This window comes from Lepidochelys olivacea (genome assembly GCF_965140295.1).
Source record: "Lepidochelys olivacea isolate rLepOli2 genome assembly, chromosome: 7".
NCBI classification, from domain to species: domain Eukaryota; kingdom Metazoa; phylum Chordata; order Testudines; family Cheloniidae; genus Lepidochelys; species Lepidochelys olivacea.
The window spans coordinates 54,406,387-54,431,589 of record NC_140417.1 but is presented as its reverse complement, the minus strand read 5'-3'; the positions used below and the strand labels follow the sequence as shown (position 1 = coordinate 54,431,589).

The 25,203-nt window shown below is 45.4% G+C and overlaps 1 protein-coding gene across 1 annotated transcript in view; it reads right to left on the bottom strand.

The window, feature by feature from the left end:
- Positions 1-25,203, bottom strand: part of ZSWIM8 (zinc finger SWIM-type containing 8) — a 145,087-nt gene that overhangs the window by 35,936 nt on the left and 83,948 nt on the right. Inside the window, exons 4-12 of the mRNA XM_084633567.1 lie at positions 23,493-23,665; positions 16,758-16,865; positions 11,519-11,600; positions 10,948-11,068; positions 10,307-10,508; positions 8,943-9,118; positions 5,084-6,083; positions 2,827-2,958; positions 149-328 (exon numbers count right to left, since the gene is read on the bottom strand). Coding sequence (XP_084489693.1) covers positions 149-328; positions 2,827-2,958; positions 5,084-6,083; positions 8,943-9,118; positions 10,307-10,508; positions 10,948-11,068; positions 11,519-11,600; positions 16,758-16,865; positions 23,493-23,665 — 2,174 coding nt within the window. The remainder of the gene's footprint in view (positions 1-148; positions 329-2,826; positions 2,959-5,083; positions 6,084-8,942; positions 9,119-10,306; positions 10,509-10,947; positions 11,069-11,518; positions 11,601-16,757; positions 16,866-23,492; positions 23,666-25,203) is intronic.

Sequence of the window (25,203 nt, the reverse complement as noted above, 5' to 3'; positions counted from 1 at the left end):
CTTGGCTCTGTGAAGACTAATTCTGAGAACACTCCTAAAGGCAGGACCTGATGCACAGAACTCTAACGGGGAATACTTGAGCATGAAGGGGGAAACCCCAGCAGCGCAGTGCTGCTCACAGGTACAGTCTTTCTGAGCCACTTTATACCTCCAGGGCCTTGGTAGAGGCAGGAGGCCTCTGTAGCTCCAGGGCGAACATGCCAATGCGGAAGGCCAGGTTGTGGTATTCCAGCCTCTCGCTCAGCACTGTCAGCAGGAAAGCAGCTTTGGACAGGGTGTTGGTTGCCATCCATGTCTGCTTGCTGGTTGACACCTTGTTCTTCTTCCCCTGTGTGAGGAGTAGTTCATAACAGGTTTGTTAGGAAATGAATTGAAATGCAGTGCAAGGATGTGCCGGTGATTCCCCCTATGCTCCTGCCTGCAGGAGCTCCTCCCCACCTGTGCACTGAGGAGAACACGCACCTATTATTCTGGAAGCACTGTTTTGTCCTGGCTCTACCTATTGCCCTGTCCCCCTCCATAATCCAGCAGTTTCTGGGTGATGAAACAGACCCAATTTTACATGCTACCTTCTTTTGGTGCAGAATCCCAATTACCACTGGTTATGGATGGCTCCTCCCCCACAGCATCTGTCTACCCTTCCCTCAGATGACAATGCAATGGGGGCTCCTGCCTCCTCACTAAGCCATCTCTTCCAATATTGGACCATTTTAGCAGGTGGGTGCTGGCTTGGACAAACTATATAACAACTATATTCTTGCCAGCAAGGTAAAAAAAAGTATGGATTGGATTAATAGACTATAAGGTGGATAGACAGCTGGCTAGATCGTCAGGCTTAACGGGTAGTGATCAACGGCTCAATGTCTAGTTGGCAGCTGGTATCAAGTGGAGTACCCCAGGGGTTTGTCCTGGGGCCGGTTTTGTTCAACATCTTCATTAATGATCTGGATGATGGGATGGATTGCACCCTCAGCAAATTCACAGATGACACTAAGTTGAGGGGAGAGGTAGATTCGCTGGAGGGTAGGGATAGGGTCCAGAGTGACCTAGACAAATTGGAGGATTGGGCCAAAAGAAATCTAATGAGTTTCAACAAGGACAAGTGCAGAGTCCTGCACTTAGGACAGAAGAATCCCATGCACCACTACAGGTTGGGGACTGAATGGCTAGGCAGCAGTTGTGCAGAAAACGACCTAGGGGTTACAGTGGACGAGAAGCTGGATATGAGTCAACAGTGTGCCCTTATTGCCAAGAAGGCTAATGGGATATTGGGCTGCATTAGCAGGAGCATTACCAGCAGATTAAGGGAAGTGATTATTCCCCTCTATTCGGCACTGGTAAGGCCACATCTGGAGTATTGTGTCCAGTTTTGGGCCCCCTACTACAGAAAAGATGTGGACAAATTGGAGGGAGTTCAGCAGAGAGCAACGAAACTGATCAGGGGCTGGGGCACATGACTTATGAGGAGAGGCTGAGGGAACTGGGATTGTTTACGCTGCAGAAGAGAAGAGTAAAGGGGGATTTGATAGCAGCCTTCAACTACCTGAAGGGGGGGTTCCAAAGAGACGGAGCTCAGCTGTTCTCAGTGACAGATTACAGAACAAGGAGCAATGGTCTCAAGTTGCAGTGGGGGAGGTCTAGGTTGGATATTAGGAAACATTATTTCACTAGGAGGGTGGTGAAGCACTGGAAGGGTTACCTGGGGAGGTGGTGGAATCTCCATTCTTAGAAGTTTTTAAGGCCCGGCTTGACAAAGCTCTGGCTGGGATGATTTAGTTGGGGCTGGTCCTGCTTTGAACAGGGGGTTGGACTAGATGACCTCCAGTGGTCTCTTCCAACCCTAATCTTCTATGATTCTATAACCTTGATTCCCTTTCAATGGTAGGGACACCACCAAGACAACCGTAGTTGGCTTAATGCCATGTGGATTCCCAGCCATCCTTTCCTTTCTCATTTCCTCCCACTTCCAATTCTCTACTCCGAGATCCCAAAGCTTCCACCACTTTAGAAGACAACTCTAGAGACTAAAAATGCATTGTTAACATGTGCTCAACTTCCAGAGGAGTTTGCTCTCTCAGGGTCCAAGCAATAGTGCATGTTATAAAGGAAGTGACTGAGGGTTTAAATACGGAAGAGGTACGGAAAATCCATGAAGACCAGGTAAGTGAAGTGAATGTAGGGCTATGGAAAAACAAGGCCGTATTTTTGGTATTGGCATTTAATTATATAGCACACAGTGACATTTGCTTTAAACATGCTTCCAGGGTGCAATGTTAAATCAAGTGTTTTGTTCAAATGGAAGGTGTAGATCCACAAGGGACCACTGGTAGGAGCTGTTCATTGTGGTTCCCATCTGGCAGACAAGAACACTTGAGTGCAGGCAGAGATAGGAAGGCTGTGTGAGGCGCCGGGTCTAGTGAGGGTAGGGATGACTGAAAGTCCCTTCAAGTCATGCTGAAGGACCCATTGCCCTTTTTCAGGTGAAATGCTGAACAGCCAGAGAAGTCTGATCTAAAGGGGGTTCAGGGCAGACCAAGGCCTGGTACAGCCCTGTACAGAGAGAAGAACCACCACCAGCGAATATTACTGCATTTGAGTCTTGCTGAATCGTGAAATTCTGTTCATCTGCCCGAGTGTTTCTGTGCCCTTGACACAGTGGACAGGCAGCGAGAGTTAAAAAATCAAGACCAAAACACAATATAATTATTTTTAACCTCATGATTTTAGGGCAAACTCCATATGACTCATGATTTTTGAATTGTTGGGGCTGGCAATCCCGTGTATTCCTCCCCACCCTCCCTTCTTTTCACAAAGGCACCTCTCTACCTTGGTTGGGGGCTGCTCCACCTTGAGATCTGGAGGATTGGCCAGTAGGTCCCTGGCCAGTTCTACAGTCAGACGGCATGCTTCATTACTATATCCGTGTGCATAGAGAGCCTCTGCACAGGCAAAGAGGATCTGAAAATAAAGGGATAGAGGATCAGATTTAGTCCACGCGCCTCACAGCAGGAGTCAACTCCATCCTGCCCATTTTCTCATTTGGTGTCACTAAAAACAGAGTTAAACACTGATCTGAGCTCAGATTTGTATCTAACGCTCATGTTCCTGCCTTCTGTTATGCAGCCCCTCTGCCTGGAACAGGTCCACCATGCTCTCCAACGTGTCTCAAAAACACAGCTTCCAAGAGGTCTAATCCCCTTCCCTCGAAGCGCTAACAGAGGCAATTACATCAATATTGCACATTTTTCTCAACAATATGCTCTCGTTCAAACAAGAATCAATTCAGTGAAGTCCTGTGGCCTGCATTATACAGGAGGTCAGACTAGATCATCACAGGGGCCCCTTCTGATCTTCATAAATATCTAAGTGCCTATGAATAGAGTGGGGAAAAACCCCAAACAAAAATCAAAATCAACATGTATAATTAATTCTCTCTCCCCCTTTCCTAGCATCCCAATATCCCTTCCTCAGTGCACTGTCTACTTCGACATAAGCTCCTTCCACTCATCTGCGAAGTTCCAGGCATACTTTTGAGGTTTTGATACACAGGACTGGTAGCACAACCTATTAAGATTGCCTGACATTTGCCTTTATAAGACCCTGTTTTCATTTGCTTGTCATTTTATCAAACTAACTTTTTGGGCTGAAATTTTCCTGATTGGGTGTCTGCCTCAGGCTAAGAGGAATACATTTTCAGCAATTCAGCTGTTCCAGAGCGAGGCTAGGAGAAATATGTTAGTTTTGTTCATGTTTAACATTTTCTTTGAGGAGCTCTAGTGTCCCCATGCTTAGGAGCAGAGACTTGAAATTTGGAAGGGGAGTGGTCTTTGTCAGAGATGTGCCTTTGGATGTTCCCATTAAAATCCACCCAAATTTAGCCAAGTTATAGCCTTTGGGGGAAAAAAGCACCATTTGCCCATGCTTGTGAGAGACTTAGAGCTTCGCAGATAAATTCCCCCAAAATTTATCCACATGGGGCTGAGCTTCACAGGACTTCACCTGCACTTGCCCCTCTGGATTGCTGCAGCCAGGGCTGGGCATCAGAATTGAGAGCAGGGAGCCTGCCTCTCCTGTGCTTTCAGTGTCTGCTCTGCAGGCCCAAGCAGTATGGAGAAGAAACCTGTGTAATTTGAACGCAGAGGTGACAAGAGCTGGACCTGGGGTTTGGGGAGCAGATTGGAAAAAAGACACCTTGGAGAAGGGAGGAAAGACTCGGACCGCAAGCTGGTGAGGGAGAGGGAAACTGAGGCTGGAAGTTGGAGGGACTGGCTGGGCAAGAGACTAGGACTGGGAGCCAGCAGGTAGCAGGAGACAGACAGATTAGATGAGGAGCTGAGGGGGAGGGGAGACTAGGACCAGCAGAGCAAGCAACCTAGGACTGGGAACCAGTGGGGTGAGAGAGAGAGATCTAATAATGAGCTGGGGTAAACAATGCTGAGATTGTATAAGGAATCTGGGGAGGGAGACTGGGCCTGGGAGCCAGTGGGGACAGGAAATGAGACTGGTCAGACAAGATGGTGGGAGGGAGGAACTAGAACTGGTTGGGCAAGGATATTGGGAACAAGGAGCTGGGTTGATTTGGGGGGGTGGGGGAGGGGAGAAGACGGGGCTGGGAACAAGGAACCGGGTGATTGTGGGGGACTGGAAATGACTGTGCAAGGAGGCTGGGATGGGGAGCCGGAAACCTGGCACAAGGAATCTAGGGGCAGGGGAGATTAGAAATGGCTAGGTGAGGAGACTGGAAAAAGCAGCCAGGGATGGGGAACAGACAAAACTAGGCCAGGGACAGAAGGGTCAAGCTTTGGGGGAAATGGGTAGAAGCGTTTGCGATCACTAGAACACACTGCCCTCCAGAGCCTCAAATGGAACGTGTGATACCAAATCTCACCCTTCCGCGGAGGTCAGGAAAAAACAGCATAAAGACTATCATAATGGGGACCAAAACAATGTAGCACAACCAACTTTAATTCTTGCCTGTCTTCACAAACTTAATAATGTTCTTTTAACTTACTTTATATATGTTACACTCACAAAAACTAAGAAAAATAATCACGTTGCTATTTTCCAACTAGAGCTAGCTCACCTCCATCCTGTTCTCCTGCTCCAAGGGCTTTATACCAGCAAAGATGTCCTGCTCCTCTTCATTCCCCCCCTCTGCTTTGTCCTCCTCCTCCTTGGCCACCTCCTGTGGATTCAGATAGTACACCTGGTAATCATCTTCCTCTTCTCCCTCCTCCCCGCCCCCTGCTGCACCATTCTCTCCCACTTCTGGCTTCCGGCTTGCACCGTTCTCATCTGCAGAAGGCAGATCGTCGTCTCCACTGCCCACTTCTTCCACGGAATCCTTTGGAGCTTTCTTGGCAGCAGGATTGCTCCGGATGCTGGGCTCAGGACCCTCCGAGAAGTACACCCCCCCGTCATCTTCAAAGGTGTCTCTGTAGCTCCTATTCAGGGGGCTCTCTGTGAAACTGAAGGTGTTACTGGCCTCCGCCCCCAGAGCCAAGCTGCTGTCATCCAGGCTCATCTCTGCCAAGTCTGGTTCCAGAGAGCTGTCTTCACTGCTCATGCGGCGTTTCCCACTATGTTTACTGGCTAAGCTTTTCCCCACTGGCAGCTTGGCCTTGCCTACTGCTGTCTTATAAACCACCTTATCTCCTTCCGCTGAAAGTCGGCGCAGAGCCCTCTGGGGGGCTTCAGTGACAACTTTCCGCTTCCCAATAAGTTCCTTAGGACGGACAGCTGGCTCTTGCGAAGAGGGGCGTGACCTGTCCCCTGGCTGCAGACAGGTTCCCCCAGGTTCCTGCCCATGGCCTCTGCCAGCCTCACACGTGGTTTCCACACACTGCAACCGACAGTTCCTCTGCTGGACGGCCTTTACCCAACAGAACGAATTCTTCTTATCAGTGCTGCTGTAGGTGATGCCAGGGATGGGATAGGCCTCCTCCCAGTTGAAGTAACAGGCTTCCACAGCTGGTTTGAAACCTTGGAAGAGCTTCTCTAGGGATTTCTTGTGCTGCCCCCTCTTGACATTATCTATGACTTTCAGCTGCCACTGTCTGAGTTGGGTGCAAAGGTCCCTGCGCCTGGAGGAAGAGGAGAGGGAAGAGAAGACAGATCAGAAAGCAGTCATAAAACATACCATGACAAAACCCGCCCCCACCTCACAGAATACCTCATCCTCCCCCAGAAAACCCTTCTGCTGAATTAGCATAAATGGCATAGTCGGTCAGAAAACAGCACAGAGAAGATAAAGGAAAGAGACGTGTCAAAAATCAGCTTCTACACAGGCCCATGCCATGGAAGCCAAATGCTGCCAAGTCAAACATGGGAATGTGTTGTAGACTGGAGGCTCAGGATGAAGCACTGGCTTGTGAGGTCCTGAGCAGCTACATCCCAAAGTTCACCCATCACAGATGTGACATTAGCACTCTGGTAAACAGCAAAGGACTACAACAGGGAACTGTTGTACATCCAGAATAAGAATCACTGGCAAAGCAAAGTGAGAAAGTTTGCACAGGGCTTGAAGCTGTACTATGCCTGGCTCCAATCAGTGCTATTGGTCCGCCTCTCGTGAACACTAAAGCCTACACAAACCACCCAAAGTGCCAAGGAAAACATTGCTAAAGCACTGGGGAAATCCCAAGTTTTTCAGTGAACCCCCCTCCTACCTTTGCCATTGATTCCAGAGTTCTGGGGAACAAAACTGAACATCTCAATCTTCTAGTGATTTTATCAGTCCCAGAAGCAAAAGGTGGTAAACTGAGCAAGGGATGTAAGAGTTTGGACTCATTAGGATAAAAGGAGCTCTATACCACCAACTGTTTCCATTTGACCACTAAGAAAACCAATTAGCTAGGAACAGGCTGATGGGGATTAGTTAAAAAGGTAGCAAGGGGCAGGGAAACTACTCATAGAAAAGGTACCATTAGGATAGAGGGAAGCTGCAACAAGTTGTGAAGGCTGTAGCAAGCCTCACTGTGCTCCACTGAAAAACAGCATGCAGGAATGAGAATAAAACAAGTCAAAGGAATTGAAAGTGGGCACCTTTCTGGTGACTCTATACAAACTGTAGAAGAATTGGAAATAAAGCAAGAGGCACTTGAATTATGCTTGAAATGAAGTACGAACTTTTAGCAATTTGGAATTAATCAGATGACTGGAACGTTAAGATAGACATCCACTATATAGAAGGGAAGAATGATTTGACTCTGCCTTATAAACAAGGAAACAACTTTTATGTTTTACAGACTACATAACATAACTCACATTTTTGTTTGTTTTAAACCTCATGCCTGATTCCCTACTGTCTTCTCTTTGTCTCTCTGGGTATTTTTTTTTTTCTATTTCAGACTGTAAACTCTCTAGGGGCAGAGATCACAATTTTTTAATCTCACTGATGTATCCTACAAAGTTATGACTTTATATTAATGTTTAATAATAATTTAGAAGATTGGAAAGTGAACAAAGAGCTAAAAAGCAAATATGCCAAAATGATCATCCTGGCTTCATTAATTCTGACAAACCAAGAGTTAACTTTTCTTGTTTATGATCTTTCATAACAAACAGACAACGCACTACATCATATCTTGCCTAATACTGCAAACATTTTATAAAACATGGCATAAGCTATGAAATTTTGTAAAAAATAAAGAAGTCTTAACATGAGACCTGAACACAGCATCTACTATTCAATTATTGCTAAATGGAGAGGGTAGTCAATTGTGTGCAAGTTAGCAAAGTATTGTGGTTTATAAACCATCATGCTTCATCCCAGAGGCCTGAAACTACTGGCTGAGGAAACAGGACCACTAGCAATAATTGTCACTACATCGTGGAATACACATGAGGAATATACACAAGACTGCAGAAAGCAAAATATAGTTCCAATTATTAAAAAAAGTTTAAGAATAATGAATGATCTGGGTAAAGAAGAAACCTGTGAAACTACTAAATTGCAAGTTAAAGTACTAAGAAAGCATTACAATGTATGTGTGACATGTGGAGGAATCTAGCCAGTTACAGCTACAGATTGATAAAACAGATCATGCCATACTGAACTGAATAGGCATTTTCAATATAGAAACAGGGTAGATCGGTGAGGGCAATTTGGGCGTATCGTTAAACTAGATTTCAGCAAAGCATTTGACAGCACTGCCCAAGCAGCACAGACACCGAAGAAGTATGGTCTGACTAGTATAGTAAGGAAGACTGACTAATAAGAGGCAATGAGTTATCAGTGTTACATCAGAATGGGGCAGAGACAAAATGGTATCCTGCAGGGGCCAGTATCCTTAAACATACATCAATACCATAATGAATATACATACATGCATCCAGGGCTCAAATCAGCAGTCTATACTAAGCTAAAATATACAGCAAGTACAGCAGGATAAACCAAAAATACAACTGTATCTGGACACCTTTGCCACTTGGCTGACCCAGCATGAGCTGAAATGTAATGCAAAACAATGCAAGATACTTTGCAAAGATCACGTTAGTTCTAAACTAGAAACTCCAGAAACCAGTTATGAAGAGGAGGCTGGGTGTTATCACTGAACTGAAACCTTCAGGGCAATGCCATTCCAGAAAGGCTCTCTCCATCAGGAGAGATTAGAAAAATTAAGTGCATAACCATATTTGCATGTTAAAAGGAACCACACAGACAAGAGACAAATTATTCACTCTGGAAATCAGGGTTAAAAACACAGAGTAATACTAGCAATGAAAGCTGAAAGTGATTAAGTTTATCTTGGACATTAGAGCCCATCTTGGCCATGAGGATGGACAGCAGAACAGTTTGAATCATACTTTCCTCATTAGGCAATCACTAGACATGTAAGGAAAGAAAGCTAAGAGTTCGTGTGCACCACAGAGCTAAATAGTGGGGGTTGGACTGGACTCTTTAATGAATTCATTAAAGATTATCTGATCCTGGTGCTTACCTCTGTGGGCTGATGGTTGGGTCTAGGACAGCCAGCCTCCAGAGAACCACCATCTCATCACACATGCTGGCACAGGCATGAGCAGCCACTTCCGACTGACCATTACTGCGGCCAGTGTGCCCGCTAGCGCTGCTGTGGGATGCAGATGTTCGCACGCTGTACCACCAACCCGTTATCTGCAGAAGAAGATACATTCAATGCAGCTGTGCCCAAACATCCGATTCCCGAGTCCCACCCACCCCACATTTGCACAGGCTGGAGGACCTGAATTCTGGAAGTAAATCGTAAATGACAATCAGGAATAGTAAATTCTGTTGCTAGGCATGCAATGCCTTGTTTTTTTATTTCTTTCTAAATGAATTATGGGCATTAAAGCAGAGGCATACAAAGAAGGGACCCATAGAAACAGAGCTGGATGGAACCTCAGACAAGAATGAGAACAAGAGCAGAATGACTGGAGATAGGGAAAAGAGCTATAAAACATACTCTGCAGTACAATAGTGGCAAATCCAGCACACTGGTAGTGACTAAAGTTACCACCTCCTGGTTGCAGTTGAGTGACCTATGTGAAATGAATTTTGTAGGTTCAGTCTGGCTGTGAGAGAACAGATGCCTAGATAATATCCACTCTCACAAATGGTTCTCTTCTTAGCTACATCATCAGACAGAGCAAGGACTGAATGGGCATGGAGAGAGAAACCTTTGATTTTCCCCACTCCAACTAAGGTAGAGGTATATGATAGAGTAATGGGGGGAAAAGCATGCACTGAAGAAACCCATGGTTACACCTGCAATGTGGAGTGACAACCTCAGTGTCTAGGATTGTCAAAATGAACCTTTTCCCTACCACTAAATTCACACAAAAATTGTTATTATTATTGCTATTGTTAACAGATTTAAAGTAAAGGCTCAAAGCTTCCAAAAGCTATTTTCTACCAAATAACCAAAGTGTTTGAAATTCTGTCATCCAACCATATCCCTTAAAGTCAATACAAAAGTAATGGTCATAACAGATGGGACTTTGTTTTGGAAAAATCAACAGAGTAAACTGCACTGACTGGACAAAAGATGCACAGGCAAGAGATGACAAAAAGGATTTAAACCACATACCAGTGTTAACACAAATACACATATTTGACATCATCTTGGGGTGCAATGGAGTTGTGAGCATCACCTATCCAGCACCCAAAGTCTGACCACAGCAGCTCACTGAAGAGCAGTTCACTTTGGAGGGAATGTGCCTCTCCCACAATGCACAAAGACTCTAAATTTTTCCAAGCCATTAATTCTAACAGCATTGAACAGTCATCACCATTGACTGGTTCCCCAGTGGCTGATCTGCTTCCCCAGGAGGGACTGAATACCTGCTCATAGGTCAGACACTGGTCAGTCAGGATCTCCAGCAGAGGGGCTGCATTGCTGTCCCTTCTCTTGAACATCTCCCGAACAATAGAGAGCAGGTTCCAGATCCCCTCAGGCTCTCTCCCTCTCAGGGGACGCAGGAGACATGCCCACTCGGCAGCGGCTGGTGGCTCCGTGGAGGAGAGGTACATAGAGTTCACATCACTGAGAGAGTGAAAGGGGAAGGAGAACAGGAATGAAGACGACAGAGCACAGCAGCACAAAAATAGATTCTGGGCCATCAAATATTTCCATTTTGAGAGGGGCTTTGACAAATGTATGTCACTTAAGAGTAAGCATAACAGGAGTCAGACAGGAACAGGCAAGTTATATGTATACACATTGTGCACAGACTAAATGAGTGCTAGAGAGGGTTTTTATCTACTGAGACTCAACATTGCAACAGACATGCACAGACAGAGAACATTACCTGGAGAGAGTGACCCCACAATTAAGCATCCTTAGTTTCATGGCACGATGCTCACTTATACACCATACGTCCATGTAGAAGCAAAGGAGAGCACTCCCATGGACTCTGAGTCCATGTTCCGCAACCCTTTGTAGGCAGGAATACAGTCCTTACTCTGAAGATGACGCAGTTTACCTGAAGACAACAGGAGAGGGCCCACAGAATTTGTGAAGGGTTTTCTTTATGTTGTCACTTAAAGTAGATTCATCCAGGTACCAGGTGCTTTGGTCTGAGGCTGAGGGACCAGCAGTGGGATCTTGAGAAAGAACATACACAGTTTGCAGGTGTCGGAGAGATGCAGTCTACACCCCACAACCCAAGAAATTGCAGGCCACATATAAGCAAGGCGCCTTAACTTCATCCCATCCAGAAAGCAACAGTCTCAGAACTGTTCATGTGGCCTGGAAACATATTGCAGTCATTGCACAATGGGTTAATGGAAAGTATCTTCCACTGAAAATAGCCAAGCTGTGCAGTATCTAAAGATTCCACACCATGCCTTCTCATCAGTCTGCAGCACCAGCAGTTCCCTCCAGTAACTCTGTTTACACATATCCTTATACTTATCCCCTTTCCTTGTCTTCCCACAGCAATCTCAGGAGCAGTGTCCCAGTAATTTAGTAACATCACCCAACGGAGAAATATCTGCTCCCATCCTTGAGGCAGATAACAGAGAATCAAATCAGAGAAAAACTATCCAAATTACCTGGGGCTCCACACACTGTGTTGATGGCAGTGGACTGAGAAGACAGCAGCTCATCCAGTAGGCGCTGAGCAGTAGGAAGAATCTAAAACACAAGAGAAACATATTGAATGTGACTTGAAAGTAAATCTGCATGTCTTGCCTTGTCATAACAAACCAAGAAGCTACTCTGATTTTCATTATTGTTACTGAGGAACTGTTGGCTTGTCAGAGCAGTTTAAAAACACTTAAATCCAGGTTACCCTTTAGGGCTTGTCATAAATATAAAGGGAAGGGTAACCACTTTTCTGTATACAGTGCTATAAAATCCCTCCTGGCCAGAGGCAAAGTCCTTTCACCTGTAAAGGGTTAAGAAGCTCAGGTAACCCTGCTGACACCTGACCCAAAATGACCAATGAGGGGACAAGATACTTTCAAATCTGGAGGGCGGGGGAGGGGGAGGCTTTTGTCTGTCTGTGTGATACCTTTGCCGGGAACAGATCAAGTATGCAAATCAACTCCTGTAAAGTTAGTAAGTAACCTAGCTAGAAAATGTGTTAGGTTCTCTTTGTTCTGGCTTGTGAAATTTGCTGTGCTGGAGGAAATGTGTATTTCTGTTTTTGTGTCTTTTTGTAACTTAAGGTTTTGCCTCGAGGGATTCTCTGTGTTTTGAATCTGACTGCCTGTAAGATTATCTTCCATTCTGATCTTACAGAGTTGTTCTCTTATCTTTTTTTGTTCTTCTAATAAAGTTCTGTTTTTTAAGAATCTGACTGGGTTTTTTGGGTCTTAAAAATCCAAGGCTGGTTTGTGATCATCTTGTTTATTCTCAAGCCTCCCCAGGAAAGGGGTTGCAATGGCTTGGGGGGATATTTTGGGGAAATAGGAACTCCAAGTCGTCCTTTCCCTAGTTGTTTGTTAGATCACTTGGTGGTGGCAGCGTTTTATCTAATCCAAGGGCAAAGACTTCGTGCCTTGGGGAAGTTTTAACCTAAGCTGGTAGAAATAAGCTTGGGGGGGGGGTCTTTCATGCGGGTCCCTACATCCGTACCCTAGAGTTCAGAGTGGGGAGGGAACCCTGACAGGGCTCCTTTCCTAGTTTTCAACCCAGAGGTTCTTGCATGCTGGACACATGTAATAGCCCTTTTAAAAAACAGGAGAGTGGAGGGAACGCCATGCACTATTGCTGATACCATAGTATAACCCTAGTCATTCCACTTTTTCACCTTTCTTCTTAATGTAAACCTTTATGCAAAGTTTGCATCATAGAGTTTGCATCCTAACAGGTAAACCAAAGCAACACGGAAAGGAGTGGCTTATCAAACCTTCTGGGGGAGAATGGGAGACAGCAGTAAAATTCCAAGCTTCTCTTTTGAGTGGCTGCAGTTGAGAGGCCACCACCACCATTTTCTTGTACCCACTATATGTGTTTCCATTTCTTATCCCCAAGTCATTCCCTAAGAAGCTGAATAGCACTGTCTCCAGGTGATTTGGAGCTTTAAAACCTAGGTTTAGTCCAGCCTTCCTAGGAGCCACAATGCAGGGAGGAAGGCTGGCTTTCCTGATTTTCAAACTAGTATAGGGCTGCAGTTTTGGATCCATTTGCTACCAGGATTCATGCTCACAATGAGCACAATGGATTATGAAGATAGCTCAGACTTAAGAGTGATACAACAGAGGGTCAAAGACAGGCCTCCACTCTCAACATACCCCCACTTTGCACAGCAAAATGTTGGGGTAAACATGATCGTGTACCTGAGACTAAAGCATAAAACACTGCACATCCTCCTACATAGTAAGAAATTTGTGAATGATATGGGCCAATCTTCACTTATAAACAGACTGAAGGAAAACAATAACCACAACTGTTCAGTGGGGGCATTTCGTGTCTATGAGGCACCTGGAGAAACAGGCTAGGCATTAGGTGGCTCTTGCAGCTTTCCCATTACTATATTTTGCAAGATGTAGAGAGGTGAGAAATCACTTGCTAAGACAACCTCACACATTGAAGGCTGCAGCACTGAGGAATTGCAGCAGGAAGGGAATACTCACTACACGAAACAAGTGCCTGAGGGAGCAATGTCTCAGCAAAACGAACTTGTGTGCTTAATTGAAATAGGGAGACTGGGTTCCCCAGTGCAGGTAGCCCTCAGAAGGAGAACTGGATAACAAGTTCCAAATGATCGACATCAGTGCTTTCTTTTTTCACAGCACAGACATTATCTCAAGAACTCCACCCGTTACATTCATGCGCCAGTGGACCACTTCCCCTCCACATTTGTGAGTGAATAGCTTCTCTGTGGCAATATTTCATCAACTGGAAATAAGTGGAAAAAGCCACCTCATGTGACACTCCAGCTCTCTGTGGACCACCAGTGGTTCACAGAACCAATGCTTTACATTGTATACACAAAGTCCTCACAAGCAGCCACACCCAAGACACCTTGATCCCCAACACTCTGAGGGCTGCGGGATGAGTTTGGGGCATTCCCTCCCTTATCAAAGGCCCTTTGGGAAGTGAAAATGATCCAAGATTATATTAAACAGATTAAGATAGATTTTCCAATAACGCCTAAAACTTTCCTGTTGGGCAACATCCGATCAGATCATCTGGTAAAATGGTAATAATTTAATCATCCAGCTGTTCTTGGGGTCACAGCGGGCATGCACTATTGAAGAAGATAATACACCTTCCCTTATACCAGCTCATTCATTGCTAAGGAACAACTGCCAGCAGCACTACTCGTGTTTCCGGATGCCTTTTTCTAATCACTGCCCAAATACCTAAATCCACAAAATCTGGAGGGGGCGAGAAAGGCTGGTTCTCTTACATACACCAGCAGGAAGAAATGTAACTGGTACTGGTTCACGGTCTATCTACAGCAAAGAGACAGTACCTGTATGTTATTGTCTTTACATTGATGTGATTGCTCTATTTTCTGCTCCTAAGCAGTTTAATACTTTTGGTGGTTGCAGTCTTACTTACATTGTTCTTATTAAAGTTCTATGAGTTACTAAAGGGGCTTTGTGCACATTTTAACAGTATCCTAACCCCTAGTGGAAATAAGCTGTGCACCCACTGTGCACTGAATGCACATAAATTCAAATAAATATAGAGGAAGCAGGGGGATTGAGTGGCTTAGGCCAGTGTTGCTCAACTTTTCCAGATTAGCAACCCCTTACTCTCAGTTCAAACTTTTCAAGACCTCCTTACATTTACTGTAAAAGTAAGAATAAAAAAAAAATATATCACCAACAACAAGCCTATATAATTTGTGCGTGTTTCAAGAGTCAGACAGATAACACTTGGCCTTGAAGGGTCAGGGTGTGTGGGGGAGTGAGATTTTCTTTGCCAACTGTGCTAAAATTTTCAACCCTTCTCAGCTCCTGACCCACTGGTTAAGAAACGCCAGCTTAAGTAAAAACCTTACATCTCATCCTCACTGGTTTGCATGCAGCCCAGGTTGGTAGAGACCAAAAGTTAGTATGATCCAATGACTGTTCAGCAGCCCGTCTGAAAGTACTGTGATATCCACATCATAAAGCCCATCATAGCTGTCCCTCTGCTTTGCAAGCCTCAGCAGAGATGGCAAGATTGAACAGCTCAGAGTCAGAAACTGAACTATCCTTTCACCCTTACAGGTGGGGTGGCCTCTTTAGATTAGGGTTGAAACACTGGTGAGGCATGGTGGGGAATCCTTCACTGCCACTGGCCATGCTATATATGTTCTGTAGACAGTTCTCAGGACTGTCAAATCATGCTGCTTTCATCAGCACTAAATTCATACACAATAAAGAGGCAACCAAACACTGAATTGTACTTTGAACACTATGCCCTTCCCCCTTGTTAATTTCTTTTGTTTTGGCAGATGTATGATCTTCATAACCATGAGCTACACACCTGTTTATGCCCAGGTGATATCCAATTTCTTGAGATGACTAAGCATCACTCTCCTCTCCCCTTTTAGGGCACATTTCTAATCTTTTACTTGACAACAAATAACTATTAAACCATGTGGTAAACAACAAAAGAAAGCCTCCCCAGTTATTAGAAAGTGATCAGGAACAGTAATTGGCTGTTTGGGAAGGAAAACATTACACAGAGAGATCAAAGCAACCCAGAAGGATCTCAGTTTAACAGGGTTAGAATCATAGAATCATAGAATATCAGGGTTGGAAGGGACCCCAGAAGGTTATCTAGTCCAACCCCCTGCTCGAAGCAGGACCAATTCCCAGTTAAATCATCCCAGCCAGGGCTTTGTCAAGCCTGACCTTAAAAACCTCTAAGGAAGGAGATTCTACCACCTCCCTAGGTAACGCATTCCAGTGTTTCACCACCCTCTTAGTGAAAAAGTTTTTCCTAATATCCAATCTAAACCTCCCCCACTGCAACTTGAGAGTCAATGAGGGGATGACACAGAACGGGGATAGTAGGGAACAGGGGTAGAGTCTGATATGGAGTAGGAAGGGGTGCGATAAGGGGCGAAGACATTGCCAGAGTCCTGCACTTAGGACGGAAGAATCCAATGCACCGCTACAGACTAGGGACCGAATGGCTCGGCAGCAGTTCTGCAGAAAAGGACCTAGGGGTTACAGTGGATGAGAAGCTGGATATGAGTCAACTGCGTGCCCTTGTTGCCAAGAAGGTCAATGGCATTTTGGGCTGTATAAGTAGGGGCATTGCCAGCAGACTGAGGGACGTGATCGTTCCCCTCTATTCAACACTGGTGAGGCCTCATCTGGAGTACTGTGTCCACTTTTGGGCCCCACGCTACAAGAAGGATGTGGAAAAATTAGAAAGAGTCCAGCGGAGGGCAACAAAAATGATTAGGGGACTGGAACACATAACTTATGAGGAGAGGCTGAGGGAACTGGGGATGTTTAGTCTACAGAAGAGAAGAATGAGGGGGGATTTGATAGCTGCTTTCATCTACCTGAAAGGGGGTTCCAAAGAGGATGGCTCTAGACTGTTCTCAGTGGTAGCAGATGACAGAACAAGGAATAATGGTCTCAAGTTGCAGTGGGGGAGATTTAGGTTGGATATTAGGAAAAACTAGGAGGGTGGTGAAACACTGGAATGCGTTACCTAGGGAGGTGGTAATCTCCTTCCTTAGAAGTTTTTAAGGTCAGGCTTGACAAAGCCCTGGCTGGATGATTTAATTGGGGATCGGTCCTGCTTTGAGCAGGGGGTTGGACTAGATGACCTCCTGAGGTCCCTTCCAACCCTGATATTCTATGATTCTATAGGATTGTCTCCACTTACCTGTTGTGGGAGTTCACTGATCAGGTACTGAGCAAATTTCTGTAGCTGATCTCTCTGCAGCCGAGACAAGGACTCTGAAACAGGTGCTCGCAAGCATACTGCAGATGCCTGGAGAGAGAAGAGAGGAGATGTAAGAGTACTACTGTCAACAAGGTCGGACAGAACTAAGCCCTGTCCAACCGATGACTGAATCAGTGCTAGTAACAGCCATGTTTAAGCACAGGTGTTTCTAGCAGGTTCGTAGCACAGGTTCCTGGCTCTATGTGAATATGGATTTTCCTTGTAATCATATAAGACAATATTGTAGACTAAACTCAAACCATCTAGGACTTAGTTTTATACAACCTGTTTTTAAAAAAAGGATCCCTTGTCATGGAAATTCTGCTAACAGCTGGGAATAAGCTCTGTTGTTACTAGCAGTTCCACAAACACTGGCAAAGAATTCACAAACAAACCTCTAAAACAGGCCATTCTTTTTTAGCTTTTGGCAAAGGAAACAGCTCTGTGGATCACCACTCATTCCACTTACACTGTTAGATGCTTATTCATTCTAATGCTAAATTCAGTTTCACTTCATTACAGGCTTTTTAAGAAATAGATTAGAGACACAGCAAAAGCCAATTCCATAAATTCTTTCACAATCTCCCAGCAGAAGCCACCTAAATGTAAACTGGAATAAAGTGAGAGCATTTCAATGAGTAAGATAGCATTGACAATTGGTATAGTTCTGAATCTGGGTATGTCTGCATATAGCAATACCCTTTACATATAGCTTCCTTTTTGCACTCAGTATATGCAAACAACACGATGCTCTCAATAATAAGCAAAACCTTTCTGATGGAAGAGATGCTTGTTTGCTTTTGTCACATAGCCCTGGTCTACACTAGGAGTTGAGGTCAAATTTAGCAGTGTAAAATCGATTTAACCCTGCACCCGTCCACTTGACGAAGCCCTTTTTTCGACTTAAAGGGCTCTTAAAATCGATTTTCTTACTCCACCCTTGACAAGGGGATTAGCCCTGAAATCGGCCTTGCCGGGTCGAATTTGGGATACTGTGGATGCAATTAGAAGGTATTGGCCTCCGGGAGCTATGCCAGAGTGCTCCATTGTGACTGCTCTGGACAGCACTCTCAACTCAGATGCACTGGCCAGGTAGACAGGAACTTTTGAATTTCAATTTCCTGTTTGGCCAACGTGGCAAGCGGCAGGTGAGTGCAGAGCTCATCAGCAGAGGTGACCATGCAGAGCTCATCAGCAGAGGTGACCATGATGGAGTCCCAGAATCGCAAAAGAGCTCCAGCGTGGACCGAACGGGAGGTACGGGATCTGATTGCTGTGTGGGGAGAGGAATCCGTGCTATCAGAACTCCATTCCAGTTTTCGAAATACCAAAACATTTGTCAAAATCTCCCAGGGCATGAAGGACAAAGGCTATAACAGGGACCCAAAGCAGTGCCGCGTGAAACTTAAGGAGCTGAGGCAAGCCTACCAGAAAAACAGAGAGGCAAATGGCTGCTCCAGGTCAGAGCCCCAAACATGCCGCTTCTATGATGAGCTGCATACCATTTTAGGGGTTCAGCCACCACCACCCCAGCCGTGTTGTTTGACTCCTTCAGTGGAGATGGAGGCAACGCGAAAGCAGGTTTTGGGGATGAAGAAGATGATGATGATGAGGTTGTAGATAGCTCACAGCAAGCAAGCGGAGATACCGGTTTTCCCGACAGCCAGGAACTGTTTCTCACCCTGGACCTGGACCCAGTACCCCCTGAACCCACCCAAGGCTGCCTCCTGGACCTGCCAGGGGGAGAAGGGACCTCTGGTGAATGTACCTTTTAAAATACTATACTTGGTTTAAAAGCAAGCATGTTTAATGATGCATTTGTGGCTCTCCTGGATATACTCCCAAAGCCTTTGCAAAAGGTTTCTGGGGAGGGCAGCCTTATTCCATCCACCATGGTAGGACACACTACCACTCCAGTCCAGTAGCACGTACTCGGGAATCATTGTAAAACAAAGCATTGCAGTGTATGTTTGCTGGCATTCAAACAACATCCGTTCTTTATCTCTCTGTGTTATCCTCAGGAGAGTGATATCATTCATGGTCACCTGGTTGAAATAGGGTGCTTTTCTTAAGGGGACATTCAGAGGTGCCCATTCCTGCTGGGCGGTTTGCCTGTGGCTGAACAGAAATGTTCCCTGCTGTTAGCCACGTAGAGGGGGGAGGGTTGAGGGGCTAGCCACGTGATGGGGTGGGGAGGCAAAATGCAACCTTGTAACGAAAGCACATGTGCTATGTATGTAATGTTAATAGCAAGGTTTACCATGAAAGAGTGTACCCATTGTTCTATAAAATGTGTCTTTTTAAATACCACTGTCCCTTTTTTTTTCTCCACCAGCTGCATGTGTTTCAAGAATCACAGGATCTTCTCCCTCCCAGAGGCTACTGAAGATCAGAAGGAGAAAAAAACGCACTCACATTTGAAATGTTCTCTGAGCTTATGCTGTCCTCCCACACTGACAGAGCACAGATGAATGTGTGGAGGCAGACAATGTCAGAGAGCAGGAAAGCACAAAATGACCGGGAGGAGAGGTGGAGGGCTGTGGAGAGGGTTGAAGCTGAAAGGTGGTGGCAGCGTGATGAGAGGAGGCAGGATTCAATGCTGAGGCTGCTGGAGGATCAAACTAATATGCTCCAGCATATGGGTGAGCTGTAGGAAAGGCAGATGGAGCACAGACTGCCGCTACAGCCCCTGTGTAACCAACTGACCTCCTCCCCAAGTTCCATAGCCTCCTCACCCAGACGCCCAAGCACGCGGTGCGGGGGCCTTCAGCCACTCCACCCCAGAGGATTGCCCAAGTAACAGAAGGCTAGCATTCAGTAAGTTTTAAAGTTTTAAATTGTTAAAGTGCTGTGTGGCCTTGTCCTTCCCTCCTCCACCACCCCTCCTGGCTACCTTGGCAGTTATCCCCCTATTTGTGTGATAAATGAATAAAGAATGCATGAATGTGAAGCAACAATGATTTTATTGCCTCTGAAAGTGGTGATCGAAGGGAGGAGGGGAGGGTGGTTAGCTTACAGGGAAGTAGAGTGAACCAAGAGGCGGGGGGTTTCATCAAGGAGAAACAAACAGAACTTTCACACCGTAGCCTGGCCAGTCATGAAACTGGTTTTCAAAGCTTCTCTGATGCGCACCACGCCCTCCTGTGCTCTTCTAACCGCCCTGGTGTCTGGCTGCACGTAACCAGCAGCCAGGCAATTTGCCTCAACCTCCCACCCCGCCATAAATGTCTCCCCCTTACTCTCATACATATTGTGGAGCGCACAGCAAGCAGTAATAACAATGGGAATATTGGTTTCGCTGAGGCCTAACTGAGTCAGTAAACTGCACCAGCGCGCTTTTAAATGTCCAAATGCACATTCTACCACCATTCTGCACTTGCTCAGCCTGTAGTTGAACAGCTCCTGACTACTGTCCAGGCTGCCTGTGTATGGCTTCATGAGCCATGGCATTAAGGGGTAGGCTGGGTCCCCAAGGATAACTATAGGCATTTCAACATCCCCAACAGTTATTTTCTGGTCTGGGAAGAAAGTCCCTTCCTGCAGCTTTTGAAACAGACCAGAGTTCCTGAAGATGAGAGCATCATGTACCTTTCCCGGCCATCCCACGTTGATGTTGGTGAAACGTCCCTTGTGATCCACCAGAGCTTGCAGCACTATTGAAAAGTACCCCTTGTGGTTTATGTACTCGCTGGCTTGGTGCTCCAGTGCCAGGATAGGGATATGGGTTCCGTCTATGGCCCCACCACAGTTAGGGAATCCCACTGCAGCAAAGCCATCCACTATGACCTGCACATTTCCCAGGGTCACTACCCTTGATATCAGCAGATCTTTGATTGCGTGAGCTACTTGCATCACAGCAGCCTCCACAGTAGATTTGCCCACTCCAAATTGATTCCCAACTGACCGGTAGCTGTCTGGCGTTGCAAGCTTCCACAGGGCTATCGCCACTCGCTTCTCAACTGTGAGGGCTGCTCTCATCTTGGTATTCATGCGCTTCAGGGCAGGGGAAAGCAAGTCACAAAGTTCCATGAAAGTGCACTTTCGCATGCGAAAGTTTCGCAGCCACTGGGAATTGTCCCAGACTTGCAACACTATGTGGTCCCACCAGTCTGTGCTTGTTTCCCAGGCCCAGAATCGGTGTTCCACAGCATGAACCTGCCCCATTAGCACCATGATGCCCGCACTGCCAGGGCCCATGGTTTGAGAGAAGTCTGTGTCCATGTCCTCATCACTCTCGTCATCGCGCTGACGTCGCCTACTCGCCCGGTTTCGCTTTGCCAGGTTCTGGTGCTGCATATACTGCTGGCTAATGCGTGTGGTGTTTAACGTGCTCCTAATTGCCAAAGTGATCTGAGTGGGTTCCATGCTTGCCGTGGTATGGGGTCTGCATAGAAAAAAGGCACGGAACGATCATCCGCTGTTGCTCTGACGGAGCGAGGGGCGACTGACGACATGGCTTACAGGGTTGGCTTACAGGGAATTAAAATCAACAAAGGGGGTGGCTTTACATCAAGGAGAAACAAAAACAACTGTCACACAGAATGGCCCCCTCAAGGATTGAACTCAAAACCCTGGGTTTAGCAGGCCAATGCTCAACCCACCAAGCTATCCCTCCCTCTGGTATTTCAGGGAGGACTGAATCTCCATTAAAGTTTTCAAGGTGTCCCCGACAGACCTCACCAAAACGATTGTCGGCCGTTGATTTCACGGAGGGAGGGAGGGGGGAGCAAATGAATACAAAACAAATCTGGTCTATTTCTTGTTTTGATCCACTCCATCTATCTTTTACATCTTTGGCTGGCAGCAGACGGTGCAGTAGGACTGCAAGCCATCCACACCTCCTAGCTGCTTGGCAGAAGATGGTGCAATAGGACTGCTAGCCATCCTCACGTCTCCTGCCTGCTCACCATAAGATGGTACAATAGGACTGCCTGCAGGACTAAAGAGAATGACCCAGTCGAGTCACTCCTAAATTAGTCCCTGTGCCCATATCTGCCCAGGCGCTCCTGACTGACCTTACCGAGGCGGCCAGGAGCACCTCGGACACGATGAGGATGGTTTTCAGGCCTATTGCACTGTCTGCTGCCACAAGGCAACGGGTTGCTGCTGCTGTGTAGCAATGCAGTATCACGTCTGCCAGCACCCAGGAGACATACGGTGACAGTGAGCTGAGCGGGCTCCATGCTTGCCGTGGTATGGCGTCTGCACAGATAACTCAGGAAAAAAGGCGCGAAACGATTGTCTGCCGTTGCTTTCACAGAAGGAGGGAGGGAGGGAGGTCCTGATGACACGTACCCAGAACCACTCGCGACAATGTTTTTTGCCCCAACAGGCATTGGGATCTCAACCCCAGAATTCCAATGGGCAGCGGAGACTATAGGAACTGTGGGATAGCTACCCACAGTGCAACACTCCGGAAGTCGACGCTAGCCTTGGTACTGTGGAAGCACTCCACCGAGTTAATGCACTTAATGCACTTAGAGCATTTTCTGTGGGGACACACACAGTCGACTATATAAAAACGATTTCTAAAAAACCAACTTCTGTAAATGCGACCTAATTTTGTAGTGTTGGCATACGCATAGGGGGCTCCAAACCTTTTTCTGCCTAATGCTGTGAATCAGGAAAGCTGCTGCCTATTCTCAGCCTCCCACACCAACTTTTCAAAGGAGAAAACATTTGAGAGCAGAAATTGGGTTTAAAATACTCAGCTGCCACCTGGAGACTGAAGGCAGCAAGAATCAGTTTAAGCTCATGATGATTATCCATTGTGAAATACCACTGATAAACTATTAGAGAATTTCTCAACAGGTAATTAGCATCTCTTTATGTATTTAGAGGGCCTGGGATTGATTAAAAACCACTATGGACTGTAATTGCGCCATGGCAATGCAGAATCTACTTTTCCATTCCACAATCTATACTCAAATCCCTCCTTAAAATGTATTTCTGCAAAGCTTCTCAAAAACAATCCACTAAGCAGATAAATCTGCAACAAAAGACTAGACCCTCCACATGTATATTTTGTGTGTCTTAACATTATATTCTGCCCATTTTCAACTGGAGCACCTTGGGGCAAGGGGTACCTACCTCTTCATTATATTTGTGCATTGCTATGCACATGGCTGGCGCTAATAAAAAATCAAGACTCTCACTTTGGGTGTCAGACTGGCAGGTAGCAGACTCCCTCTCGGCAGCACCGTCTGTTCAATGAGTGAGTGCATACGGAGACCAAGATTGACTGAAATGCAGCTCAGGATGATTGAACAGCACAACAGCTTTCAAATCCCAAGAAATCCCATGCTTACAAAGACTTCCAGCACAAGATTTACTCCACTGCTGACCCTTTGCAGATTGAAGGAAGAATACACAATCCTAGGGAACAATTAAATAGGGCAGAGTGGGATATCCTATCTAGTCACAGTGGGATGCACAGTATCAAAAGATATTCTGCAACTTTAGATTCAAACTGTGAATGCATAGGGCCTGCATTACCATACGAAGATTCCAGTCTCAAAAGCTGCATGACTCACAACTATCATGCCATTAGATAAGGAACTGTCAAGAATAACTTCACTGGAGAGAAGCAAGCAGGGTCATGTTATGGAGCTTTAAGCCCCTACATCATTACAGGAAGATACCTAGAGAATGACAGAATTGTATTTAAAGGCCTACATTGTGTATCCGGAAGAGACAGAGGGCCACGACATGGGCACACCACTTGGCCCCAGCTCCACAGGTACAGCTGCATGAGGTGATCCTGCATCGGTCAAACATCACGGCCACGTTGTATGCACCTTTTGGTGGCACCATCTGCGGAGGTACCACTGTGGCACTCAGGTGGAAACCTGTTGGAGAATAGGCCAAAGTTACTGTCCCCTGCGCATCAGTGTGTGACACTGTGCAGAATGCAAAGGAACACTTGTGCATGTGCACTTTAAAATTGTACTTTAATGTTAAACAGTAAAGTTCTTCTGATTATTAGAACAGCAATCACACTGGGACAGCAACTTGTTAAGTCTCCAGCACTGGGTTCTTCCCATTTGGCTGATGTCAGATGTATATCACATTTTAGCAGCAAGCCATCTACACCTTGCAAGAGATTAATCTATAGCCAAGGAAAAGCCAGGCAAGCTTGCACAAAAATTGTGGAACCTTGTTCAGCAGAGATGTTCAAGGCTGGACTACGTACCTGCATTAGGCATGGTTTAGGATGACTTAATTCAGTCCTGCTATATTGAAGATGAATGAGCTAGATGAACCCTAAGATGCTACTTCCAAACCAAATGATTCTAAGAAAAATCTTCTAACCAGATGAACTTTCAGAATGCTGAAATAAGTAAAATGGGGCAGCTCTCTGTTATGCATGAGCACCTATTAGCACTTTTGTCCACTACAGAAACCACCAACATTCAACAAGCCAGGAATTATTGCTCCAGAAGGAGTAAAGATAAGTCCACACCTCCTTGTGATTTTGTAGATATCTATTTTTATAACTTGTATTCTGTGGCACTAAAGCATCTTCTTCTATGAAACTAAAATAAATGGTAAATAGAAATTACAGTGACCCTTTTAAAAAGAAACCAATCTAATTATTCCATGAGAAAACATAGAAGGAATTCAATTACATATTTACTAGGGCTGTCAAGTGATTAAAAAAATTAATTGCAATTAATCGCATTGTTAAACAAGAATAGAATACCATTTATTTAAATATTTTTGGATGTTTTCTACATTTTCAAATATATTGATTTCAATTACAACACAGAATATAAAAACGAACAGGAGTACTTGTGGCACCTTAGAGACTAACAAATTTATTAGAGCATAAGCTTTTGTGGGCTACAGTCCACTTCATCGGATGCATAGAATGGAACATATATTATATATACATATATCACACACACATACAGATAAGTTGGAAGTTACCATACAAACTGAGAGAGGCCAATTAGTTAAGATGAGCTATTATCAGTAGGAGAAAAAAACTTTTGTAGTGATAATCTAGATGGCCCATTTAGACAGTTGACAAGAAGGTGTGAGGCTACTTAACTTAAGGAAATAGATTCAATATGTGTAATGACCCAGCCACTCCCAGTGGCTATTCAAACCCAAGTTAATGGTATCTAGTTTGCATATTAATTCAAGCTCAGTAGTTTCGCGTTGGAGTCTGTTTTTGAAGCTTTTCTGTTGCAAAATTGCCACTCTTAAATCTTTTACTGAGTGACCAGTGAGGTTGAAGTGTTCTCCTACCGATTTTTGAATGTTATGATTCCTGATGCCAGATTTGTGTCCATTTATTCTTTTGCGTAGAGACTATCCGGTTTGGCCAATGTACGTGGCAGAGGGGCATTGCTAGCACATGATGGCATATATCACATTGGTA